The 13,199-nt window shown below is 37.7% G+C and overlaps 1 protein-coding gene across 1 annotated transcript in view; it reads left to right on the forward strand.

Moving 5' to 3' along the window:
• Positions 1-585: 585 nt before the first annotated feature.
• The window catches only part of PRTG (protogenin), a 78,706-nt gene continuing 66,092 nt past the window's right edge, over positions 586-13,199 (forward strand). Inside the window, exons 1-2 of the mRNA XM_072399096.1 lie at positions 586-762; positions 5,129-5,435. Coding sequence (XP_072255197.1) covers positions 586-762; positions 5,129-5,435 — 484 coding nt within the window. The remainder of the gene's footprint in view (positions 763-5,128; positions 5,436-13,199) is intronic.

The raw sequence follows: 13,199 nt of genomic DNA on the forward strand, positions 1-13,199 counted from the left end.
AGCACAAAGATCTATCTTCAATATTAAGGTAGAATACGGTGAATGATCTGTGAATGGATTACAAATCAATACAAAATTTAATGTTCCTAAGACTGAATAACCTACTTGTATGTTTGGGGGAAACTGGAGTACACAGGAGAAACCCATGCAAACACAGGGAGAACAGACAAACTCCATGCATACAGTGTCCTGGCTGTGATTCAAACCTGGGACCCTATTGCTATCCCTCTATATACCCAGCGTGTGTATATATCAATGTGTATATATCAATGTGTGTATGAATCCATGTGTGTATATATCAATGTGTGTATATATCAATCAATGTGTGTATATCAATGTGTGTATGTATCACTGTGTGTAAATATCAATGTGTGTATATATCAATGTGTGTATGTATTAATGTGTGTATGTATTAATGTGTGTATATCAATGTGTGTATGTATCAATGTGTGTATATCAATGTGTGTATATATCAATCAATGTGTGTATGTATCAATGTGTGTAAATATCAATGTGTGTATATCAATGTGTGTATGTATTAATGTGTGTATATCAATGTGTGTATGTATCAATGTGTGTATATCAATGCCGCCCCCTCCTGCCTCTCTCGTGTCTGCGCAGGAGAGTCCCGGAGGGCTCGGAGCGCCCAGTGCAGCCATAGAGAGCCGAGCGCAGAGCATGTCAGCCGGTGACTGGAGCCGTGCACACGGAGAATGGCTGCGGGACTGCTGCTGTGCTGGGCGACCCTTCTCAGCCTGCCCGGTGAGTGCTGAACGGGGGAAAGTTTAGGGGACGAAAGTGACCCGTATCCCTTCTCTGAGCTCCTGGAAAGTATCACAGAGCTCATAGCATTACATTCTGCAGGAATGGCCCCTGTGTCATGGTGACCCCTGAATATAACTAAATTCTTCTACCACCTCTGTGTGCACTCTCCTATCACTGCTTCCTTCTCATGAACTTACCTGATCACTTCTATTATTTGATATTTCTATTCTCACATGATTCCTATACATCATCCTCATGGATCATGCATGGTATGGGGACACTTTGTGTTGCTTGATTGCCTTTGGAAATCCCAGAATGGCAAAAATAGTGAGCTGATATTCAATGCCATAGACTGCCAATACTAGGGTAATTATATCTGCTTCTAGGTGTAAATTATTTATTAGGCATGTGATGGAGGCTGCAAGAAAAGTTTGATGTCATTAACATGATTTCTATTTAGTATGGAGGGGCTGTATCATTAGTATGTATTTTAATTATTGTAATGTATGCAGATTTAATGTGATTTGATGATTTGTGGAAGTTTCTTTGTGATTTCTACTGCTTGTGATTATTTATTGGTCTTTGATTCCATTATTTCATATATATATATATAATTAAAATCAAATGCCGACTATAACAGTGAGATATAAATATTATAATTTATATATATATATATATATATATATATATATATATATATATATATTTAAATATTTATATCTAATTTTATCCCTGGCCATATTACAATTCCCTCATAATTTCCCATTCATTTTTTTTCTTGTATTATGTGATTTTTCTGTTCTGCTATTCAGGTTAAGATGCTTTAAATATCCCAATACACGTCTGTTTATAAATTGTTAGTTAATACAAAAATGTTAACTGGTATAATGAAAAACTAATGTGGGGTTAATGGAGCAACTACCAGGGCAAGGCAGGGGTGTCAATGCAATTCATTAATTTGGCATATGGATCATTTACAAAATGCTGACTTATTAAAATATTAGTGACAACCTATATAGTTGTGAACACTTATTGGATCATTTATAATATTTTTATTTTCCAATTTGTGTTTCACCCTCTTTTTCCAATTGTTTCTGCTGTTACCCTTCTGACAGATTTGAACTAAAAAGATCAAAGCTGAACAAAAAAAGGGGCAAAATCTGATCAGATCAACAAATGATCAATTTGTAAATAGACCCCACATGTGTTGTTAAGTATCATGTTTCCTAAATGTTTCTCTTTTGAAAAAATTACTATTTGTCAATGATCCCTATCTTATATGTAATAATTGCCAATGACACCCCTGCCTTGCCCTTTTCATCGCTCCATTACCCCCACATTAGTGTTGCATTATATCAGTTAACACTTTTGGCACCCCAGGAAGGCGTTAAAGAATGTGCACATCAGCCAGATGAGACCAATGTGCCATTCTAGGGTGCTGACATCAGATAAAGCTGGTTTGTGATGGAATTCACACTTCTGGGGTCAAAAAGCACAAGATGTGGTGTGTAGCCCAAGTGCAGGATCTTGGGTAAAACAAAAAACTCAGATTACAAAAATCAATTGTTAATGGAGAATCCAAACCTATTTATATGTGTCACCTTAAATCTTAATACCCTAACATAACCCCCAAAGAGATAAGAGCGCTGATAAAGAGCAATAGCAGCAGAGATTGTGTCCTAGGGCTGGCTCTGTTTGACTTATCTGACTTCTTTTTATCTCAGGCTGTGATGGATGAGGGGACCAGGATTGTTGTGTTAGGTAAAAATAAAAGGCATGTTACTTCCTTGAGAGATGTGGACTGCTAAGAAAATGTGTATTGGGTAATTAAGTAATCCCCACTGCATGAGACAGTAAGCAGCCAATTAGTTCCGCATTTCTGTAACAGTTGGCAATACACAAATGTGGATATAAAAGTTCCCTAATCCATCTCCCACTGGGATGCAGAAGCAAAAGTAACAAATATTAGGAAGTGCCATTGTCCCTATCCTTAAATGTATCTGTTCACATTTGAGAATTAAGTAAATTGAGCAAATCAGAACCTTATTGAGTGCAAAGCTGTGTAAGAGAGGATGTGTAAACCAATAACAGGCTGTGTAAAAGGAAAACATTCAGATCAGCCTTGTAAAATCCTTGCACGGACCCATAATCAGTTTAATATTTACATGCATGTTAAGAAAAACGCAGAAGGGCCTGTAAAAGGTATTACAAGCTATTTAAATTTACACTTGTCAGTAATGATGATTTCCAGCCTGATAGGGATGGGTGAGTAAGAGCATAAAGTTCCCCAAGGGTAGAAAACCTGCCTGTTTATAAAGACCAAGGGACGCTAATGATTTCTTGTAAAAATCAAACCTTTATGACTTTCCTTGTTTATGATCTCTGTGACAAGCTTGTAAAATTCCCCAAACAGCATTGCCTCTTGTTTCCGTGTTAATGATGGTGAAAACTCACTTTGTGAGTTGTGATCTTTTTGAAGAGGGCGCCTTTTACAAGTGTTTGTTCAACAAATATGACAGCATGCCACGAAACAAGAAACATTTCTGCTGCAGGTGCTGCTTTGCGACATTTAAAAAGTTTGCAGCAAGCCTGAAATCTCTGCCACTCAGAAGTTTGAGCTGGTCACTGTTATACTTCATTTACATGGATTTCAACTGTCTCTGATATGGAGAGACTTAGGCTAGGTACACACGTGCAATAATTATCGTTAGAAAATGATCAACGATTATTCACAATTATTTTTAACGATCGTATGTATAGTGCACAGTTCAGTACATGCTGTAATGATACGATCATTGAAGTGTAATCCACCAATTATGTACACACACTAGATACGATCATTTGAATGATGCAGAAAGTGACGTGAACTGGATAAAGTGTGCTGCAGAACCATCCAAGATTACTAAACGACCATACACAAAATTGATAGCGAACGATCATCGCCCAATCAGATCCGCTAGGATGGTCGTTCGTTTCCACCGACATTCCTCGTTCATCGTCGTTGTTAGCCAGTCATTATGCACTTTTTTTTGTTAATGATTATTGGACAGTCGGTCGTTAATCGTTCATTTCCAACGATAATTGTTGCAATCGTGTGTACGATTATTTATAAAGCTGCAAACGTGACATGATTTATACACAAATAAATCCATTTATCAGTCCATTTATCTCCCCATTTATTAAGAAAAAAAGTGTCAGTCAGCTGAACTGATCATCACTGATCATCACTTTTCAATGCCTTTTAATGTCTTATTCCCCATATTTATAAAGGGTTGATCAGTCTCATCACCACCTAATAGACTGCCAGATAGCATTTGAAAGCAGAAAACACTATTATTAGGGTTCAAGGTGTTTGTTTTAGCCTTAATTTAGGCTAATTATGGTATGGTTATCAAAGCACTGACTGGCACCACACAAAAACTGATCACCCTTTTATAACTATGGCATTAGAAAAATAGTGATCATATTTGTGAAAATAGAGACCAAAGAAGTAGTCATTTGTTATCTGATCAAAACTTCTTTATAAATAGGCCTCTATACAAAACTGATGTACCAAAATAGCTAAACCTCCAATGGCACCACATGGTAAGCCCCTTCCGTTGCCTGTAACTCTGCCCAGGTGTTCTATTCTGTGCTTAAGGTGATCCGAAAACCCAGCTTACCTGGCTGATTACTACAATGAAGGGCCAATGTGAAGGCTTTGGAGTCTCTCCACTAAGAAAGCTTGGTTGACATTTGCATATCCAAGTACCATGAAATTAAGGTGCACCTAGGGTGCTGTATAGGACTACAGGTGCATGCCATGTGGAGTAATAGTGGGTTTGGTCATTTACTTTTGTTCTGCAGGGAAGGAAAATGACCTGACTATGCTGCCAGACAAGGTCACCTGGATAAACAGAGCAGAATTTACAAAACAGCTCACATGTATTTTAATAGTGTATTTAGCATCTTATGTCATGTTAGATGGTCATTGATGGCCAATTGTGCATTGATGCACTTTTCTTTTTACTGCTTTAGGATAACCCATTCATTTCAATGGGTTGCCAAATGCACCACAGCAGTCCAAATATTGGACTATTTTGCACTACAGTGTGTTGCCCTGTCCTGCATCACTATGCTCACAGAATATGCATTATCCTGTGTTGTGGGTAATGCTAATCTGTAAAAAGGTCCGATAGCTGTGCACTTTCATAACTGTTCCATATATAAAGAATAGTATTATAATCCATTTTATAATTGGTATTATTATTATTTATTATAATTTTAAAAAAATGTATAATTATAAATTGTTACTATAATTATTTTTTTCATATTTGTTATTTTTACTGTAATTTATATAATATAATATTTTTTTTTCTCTTTGACAGGGTATTGGTGCTTTACCGATCTTGTTTTTGTAAAAGAACCCGTGGATACAATAGTGACAAGAAAAGATTCAGTGGTTTTAGATTGTCAAGCTCATGGAGAATCTCCAATCGCTTTGACGTGGATAAAAAATGGTGTCAAGATTTCTGAGAGTGAACGGATTTCGATTTTGGAAAATGGTTCCTTGTACATCCAGGAGGTAGAGGGAAAAAAAGGAGAGTTTTCTGATGAAGGATATTACCAGTGTCTGGCTATGAACAAATATGGTGCCATGTTAAGTCAAAAGGCTCGCCTTTCTGTAGCAAGTAAGTGTTTTTATTTGTTATCTGTTTCTTGGTTTATTGCTTTAATGACTTATTATTGGTTAGTCAACCATCAATAAGTAAGTCTCTTTTCTGGACTTCTTTAGCTTTGATTTAGGCTTTAAGTTGTCTCCAGAATATTTACAAGTGTTTCATTAATAAATAAATCACATGGCAGGAGAGCGTGTGACTTGGGCGGCCGTCAACCTTTTGATCAAGAAGACAGCCATGTTTAAGTCCATTCATTGAAAGCATGTGATGGCAGCTGTGTTGAGAAAATGAAATGACAAAGCCAATGCATTTTTAATATATTAGATGTAGGCCAGGTGTGCAAATTGCCTTTTTTTTTTGTTTCGTCTTTGAATGAGATTACATTTTAATGATATGTGTGAGCACACCGAGCAATCAACCCCAGTTTGATTTATTTATTTATTTTACACTAGAGTCCATCAATTTACTACTAGATGGAGACTTTCCCACTAAGGAACAAAGCATGTCAAATACATTAAAGCCAGATCCACAGGGTACGAACGTGACTGCTGATACCTTTGCATAATAATGTCAGCTCAGTGTGATCACATGACAGTGATGCACCAGGTCTCGTGCTTTTCGCTCAGATCTAGGCCTAACCTCAACCTGATTACACATTAAGCGTTAAGAACAGTCAGTTGAAATGACAGAAGGGGCACATTGATCCTCACATTTATGTTCCAAAATAGTGTTTTCCTGATTGCCTGACCTCACATGTGTGACATGCCACATGGAATCCCTTTCATTCAGTTTTCTGGAGCGTAATGCGTTTCTCTCATATGACACCTGTGTATAGAGTACCCTTAAGGATTAAACATTTATCTGCGGTTGTAAAAGCCAGGTTGTGAACCAATTGATTTTTCCATTAGCCCTGTTTCCAAGGCAAGCTTGTTTCCTACTGTTTCATATTTGTCCTTGATAAGATCTCTCTTTCCACGTTCACTATTATGGCTTGCTATAAACAGTAGGTATAATTTCAAAATCAAAGCCAAGCAATTCTCATGACTGCAATGTTTATTGCTTCATATTATGTGTTCAGCTATTTTCCTCTTCCACCAGTCAAACCCTTTTTCTCAAAACTGAAGTGTTTATGTCAAAAATTTTTAGTTGAAACAAAACTCTAGGCAGATAAAACAATAATGATTGGGCTTTTCAGCATGTTGTTGTTGTTATACACTGCTCAGTTAAAATGTAATTTGGATCAGTGTGTGGATTGTGTTTTGTCCTTGCCCCCAATCTGTATTGCAGTGGAGTAGCAATATAAGGTTGCTGGTTATGCTGCCTGACGGGGGTGCTGGGATCACATAACCATAGTGCCATAGTATGTGATACCATTACCATATAACCATAGTATTGTTTTACACCTAGCTAGTCTGCTAAACTTCTATAGCTCTGGGTATCCCTATCCTTTAATAGCCCTGTGTGAGTCTGTGAAAATGCAAATTTGTTCCTTGTGGATATTGCACATTATTGTTTAACAAGAAGTTGCATACCCTCATAGAAGCATAGTTGAAAGCCTTATGAACCTGTCTGCAGAGGCTTATGTCAATCTTGGATTTATGGTGAACTGAGCAAACATTCTCACCAATATAACTATGTGTAAATATATTTACAGTGTTCCTAGGTTACTAGCTGAATTTGCTTCCTGACTGTATTTGCTCCTAAATGTTGAAAAATTCATAGAAATACAATGGCTTTCAGAGTTGGACTGTAAAATAGCTAATCAGTATCATTTTTACTAGTACGTGGAAACACAAGAAGAATTAGTTGTGCATAAAACTTGGACCCGGAATATGACACAATTAGTAAGCCAGGAAACAGAGGGTGGCCCATCCATGAGAACAGGCAGTATCTTCATTTTCTGCTGGCATCTGATGGCTTAATGAGTCTAGCCTCTCCCACAATGTATGTACAATGCAGGGCAAAATGTGGCACTCTGTGTAAGCAGATAAATAAATTAGCATTGACAATGATAATAGAGCACTGTATGGAAATAACACACTGCTTTGAATATCAAATACACTGTTAATCACTTCCTCTAATAGAGATATCAGTGGGTAGCTCTGAGAAGATCCTAAAGCCTTTTTCACATGGGATAAAATGGTTTATAGGAGAAAAGGGGCCGTGTGTACTCAGCCTTGAGGCATTTTTTCATTTTGTTTGCCCCGTGTAAACTTTTCTTCTAAGTCTCCTAGAAACAACCGCAAAAGAGCTGCACGTCTCAACTGAACATCTTCTAGATAAATACACACGACTATGGAAATTGGTGTTGAAGGTCAAATTTGTCCTAGCACAAAAGCTTAAAAAAAATAGGCAAATGGCAGTGATTGCTTTATCAGCATGTGTCCTTTTATTCTGAAATTCATCTACTTGCCAGTCTAATTTTTGTATGGTTAATCGGTTGAAAAAAAAAAAAAAGCTGGTATAAGCTAATGTATGCAGATTCTCTGATTCCACTGTAACCAGGGAAGTTAAACCTAAAGCATCAATATGTAAAGAACTTTTTTTTGCTACAAACATTGTGTAACAGAATTAATAATGTAGACAGGGTTTAGATATTTAGAAAAGAATACAGTGATTTAGCCTCCGTCTGCTTGGTTTGTTTTTATGTCCCAGATCGCTTACCAGTAAAGCTAAAGGGATCTATACATATTAAACAGGTGGAGAATAGGCATTAAATGGGTGTTCTTTTTAGTCAAAGAACAAGTGCTATCTTAGTCAGTGGCAGCAGCAGGGGGCAAGGATGTTCTTTTTTTGTGGCTGGCCACAGCTTTGACAAGAGAGATTACTATTAGCTTTAAGATCTCAATGTAGAATTTTGCATTTGGAGAAGCACATGGCTTTAGCCTGCACACTGGTTTTAGGGCCTGGACACACAAGACGATCTGGGCTAGGTTTTTAAAGATTAAGAAGTGGAAACTGGAGGTTGCACTTCACACAGGAATGTCTTTATCCCATTGCAAATGAAGGCTGCCATGGGTTAAAAGGTTAGAAACTGGCCAGTGCAAGGCTTTGCCCTTTGATAAAGAGCAGATGACCCTTATTCTTTGACCAATCTTTCATGTTTCTCCTCTGCAAAGAGTGATTGCCAGGGATTGTTCTGTAGGAATTCAGAGATTGGAAAGTGAGCAGACCCCTTTTTGGTTGTGCCTTAGAACCTTATCTCCTGCTCCCAGCAGGTCCCCAAAGGCCAAGATTCCTCCCAGACTCTTCCAAGGCTTCTCTGTGCAGTCATGCAGAAGAAGTGCTTTTTCTATTAACCCAGGCTAGGCCACACCACTTCAATGAATTGATGGAGAGTGAGTGACAAAAATCTAATGATTACTGTGACTTTCATTGTTGTTGGCTATTTATATATCATGGAAATTGTGCGATGCTTGTATAAACTCAAAATTTCAGGACAACAGGTTTGAGTACTCCAGTTAGGGCTTTTTCATTTTCCTGTTTGCATAGGTTTCTCCTTGTGCAGCAGATTTTTTCTACAGTCTGATGACATTTAACCAAGGTGGCCTTCTCAGTTTTATGTTTCTGGAAGGAACTTGGACCCAATTTTACACGCAGGAACAGATGTAAACCTTTCAAAAGTTCCGTTTGAATATGTTCCATATGATATATCAATGAGTAAAATAAAGTAATTATTATTGGGAAGTGGTAAACAAAGCCTGTGCTGAGAGAAATCTGGAGGCTACCCATGTTGAACTCTTAATGTGAAAATACTAACCACCTGTGTGGTCCAATTTTTTTCTGAAAAGAGAAATTTGGGCCCTGCTCCATCTTAATATTTCTGCATACGTGCCAGTGAAACAGAAAGTATTGATGTCAGAGAGTCATCATGACAGTTTGCAAAAAGTAGGTAAATTTAGGTATCCCTCACTCTTGTTTTCTGTGTATCTCTATCTCTATGTTAGGAGAATTTTAGATTTCTCCCAGCACAGCTTCACTTTGTTCACATTCACAGAATTTATGTATGTCATGACTTCTAATCATGGGCTTTAGGTTATATTGATTTTCCTCCATTTTAGTCAGAACTTGCATATTCCAGGGCAGGGATACACGGGAGCAGTATTACATTTTATCAACATTTCTGTAAGATTGCAGCTTGATGCATAATTTCCTTTCCATATGGTTTCTAAATAGCACCCATTTATGTATGCAGGCTTGTAATGTTTATCCTGTAACTGTACAGATAAAAATATTACCAATAATAATATTAATGATAATCATTGAGGTAAATAGTATACCAGAGGAACAGTGTGTTTTATAATATCCTGCATGCTGCAGTTTTGGAAATGGTGACCCGCAGTTACCCATTGAAGAGCAACAAATGGAGACCTTCAAAATCTTATCAGCTAAAAGCAAGGAAAGTGTGAAATTACACAGCATACTTTATGTGTTTTCAGTTAAATCTGATGTGAACAACCCCTAGATATAATGTCTTTAAATTGATTTGTAAACTGATTTTAAGTAAGTTTTTTTCTGTTCACTGAGAAAACTGTAGGTTTCAATTGAAAATGAGCTTTCTAAAGCTACGTACACACTTCCAATTATTATCGTTGGAAAACGAACGATGAACGATCCTGCACGATATCTACGAACGATCGTATAGCACCGATCCTGCACATAGAGATAACGACACGATCTTTCGTAGATATTGTACACACAATAGATACGATCGTTTGAGCGATAGAGAAACTACGTGCACGACAGGAAAGTGAACGAACGTTCGTTCATTACGCATGCTCAGAACATGGACGATCAACGAACGATCGTACACACGAACGATGTTCAACGATCGTCGTACAATCCGATCCGCCGGTCCGGTCGTTCGTTTCCAACGACTTTCCTCGTTCGTCAGCGTCGTTGGTTACTTTTTTAACGAACGATTTTTGCCCAATCGATCGTTCGTCGTTCGTTTTGAACGATAAAAATTGGAAGTGTGTACGCACCTTTAGTTTCTAGCTATACAACCCCAGTTATCTATTGCAATCTTCAGTTTTCAGCAGAGAGTTTATGTACTCTAAGCATTCCAATTGAAGTTATTAGAGGTACATATCTTTAGTGTTGGAACCTTGGGCTTTAAATAATTTGCTGATGGAGGTATTCTGTTTTTTGCCAGCCCCTGCTGATTTTGTTGGAGCTCAAAACAGTTGCTTGGGCAGAAGTCCATTGTCATGTCTTCCTATTCAGCAGCTGTGTCTATTGTTCACAATGCAGAATAATTTATAGCTCTGCGTCTGATGGTTTCCACTAAATGTATACTTTTTTTTAGTTTTCACTGTATATCTATTATATGAAAGCTATTAGGTAGAATTATTTATTGCCAATGGACAAAGGCCAGTGATGGCAATGTGTATTCTTGAGACCTTGTCAAAACATTCTCAGCTTGATAGATTTTATTTGATAGGTTTAGAAAGCTATAATAGGCAATACTTTGTGAGTATGAAAGCAAGAATGCTGAATGCTGACTCATTATACATAACAGTATTGCAGACTCACATTATTGTGTGTTATGTGTGTGTTTCTGTCTAACTGTAAGGATATATTCAGTATTTTTATTGTTTTGCTGTGTTAGATGTCAAATTTTGATTGCTAGGTTTTTTTGACTTTTCAGTGTACGTAGTGTACAAAATGTGTTACCAGTTCTGTTGATGAATCATATTCTTCATGATTGCATTAGAGTTTGAAATGGTCATGATACTGAATAAAATTGTACAACAAGTATGGTAATTCTGATAGTTCTGTGATTGAAGAATAGAAATGTTGGGATGACATGAATAGATTTATCATTGTTCTGAGCTGTGCTTTGAGAACCTCTGATTTTCTTTCTCAAGTGGCTTGATTTGCCTTTGCCTTCTAAATCAAAAGGTTGACATTTTGTTTCTAAATGCAATAGAAATGACTCAAAGAGACAGAGTGTTTCTTTATACAAGGATTTAAATGTGACACCAGAGGGCAAGTCAATAAGCTTTCAGTCTTGGAACCATTTGTGGAAGATAAGTTAAGATAAACTAGGTAGCATTAGTTGGTTTTAGTACTAGAGAAATTCCTAAATTCAAGCAACCGTAGCATCTAATTAATGTTGTGTTCTGCTTTCTCTTTTTTTTTTTTACCTCCTCCTAGTGCTCTCTCCCATGACCCCAACCCATTCTGCATGTTTATTGTTTTCTTGATAACCTTGTGAAGAAAGTTATACACACCTAAATACACTACACATCTAGTTTGTGAGTGCAGGGGACTAATTCAGAACAGCAGAAGTATCTGTTCTAGCCGGGCCCCAACAGTCCCCTTGCAATGATGTCACCTCTGTAGACTTAATCCTGGAAGGACCCCAATGCTGGACAAGTCAAAAGGGAGTGTCCGTATCATGTAAGCAATAATATGAAAACCCAAAGAAACTGTAAACTGAGAAGAAATGAGACTGGAGCTACATGCATTACTATTATTATCCAGTATGTATATAGCGCCAACATATTATGTCAAGTCATGTCACTAGCTGTCCCTCAAAGGGGCTCACAATCTAATGCCCCTACCATAGTTTTTTGTCTTTACAGTCCAAGGTTTGGGGGGAAGCCAATTAACCTAACTGCATGTTTTTGGAATGTAGGAGGAAGTCGGAGAACCATAGAGGAAACCCACACAGACATGGGGAGAACCTACAAACTCAATGCAGATAATGTCCTGGCTGAGATTCGAACCTGGGACCTAACACTGCAAATGCCATAGTGCTATCCTCTGAGCCACTGTGCGGCCCACATCCCAAAAATATGCAGTAGGTTAATTGGTGCCCCCCCCCCAAGAAAAAAAAAATTGCACCCTTGGATACCCTTGTACTGTATTAAGGACATTAGATTCAGTATCGATTTTTTGAAACCATCTAAATGTGAATAATTCACTATATTTTCACTTAATCTATTTTTCAGTGATGAAGGTCAATTAGAAGGGGGTAGAGTGAAATATTGGGAGCTCAAACATCAGCTTTGTTAATAATAAAAGGGCTAATGAGTGGGCCACTAACGTTGACCACTATGTTTCGTTTCCTCTGCTTTTTATATTTCAGTATAAGTGCTTTGCGTGTGTATGTTACATCATGTAACATTGTGTGTGGTACCTGCACTGTTTGTCACATTAATAATACACACCTTCACAGTTAAGCTACATACACACATTCCAATTATTATCGTTGGAAAACGAACGACGAACGTTCATGCATGATATATATGAACGATCGTATAGCACCGATCCTGCACATAGAGTTAACGACACGATCGTTCATAGATATTGTACACACAATAGATACGATCGTTTGAGCGATAGAGGAACTATGTGCACGACAGGAAAGTGAACGGACGTTCGTTCATTACGCATGCTCAGCCCATGGACGATCAACGAACGACCGTACACACGAACGATGCTCAACGATCGTCGTCCAATCCGATACGTCAGTCCGGTCGTTCGTTTCCAGCGACTTTCCTCGTTCGTCGGCGTCGTTGGTTACTTTTTTACCAACGATTTTTTGCCCAATCGATCGTTCGTCGTTCGATTGGAACGATAAAAATTGGAAGTGTGTACGCACCTTTAGAAACCTATGATTTTCCTTTTTATCTAAATCATTGTGTGTCATTGATTGTAAAATGTAGACAATACTTTGAATAGGTGGAAGCTGCAGAAAGAGTTTATTCTGTGGATCTGCTCATTGCTTTAACAACTTTGTTCCCTTGAATCCTATCACTAAACCCA

The sequence above is a fragment of the Pyxicephalus adspersus genome, chromosome 2 (genome assembly GCF_032062135.1).
Source record: "Pyxicephalus adspersus chromosome 2, UCB_Pads_2.0, whole genome shotgun sequence".
In the NCBI taxonomy this organism is placed as follows: domain Eukaryota; kingdom Metazoa; phylum Chordata; class Amphibia; order Anura; family Pyxicephalidae; genus Pyxicephalus; species Pyxicephalus adspersus.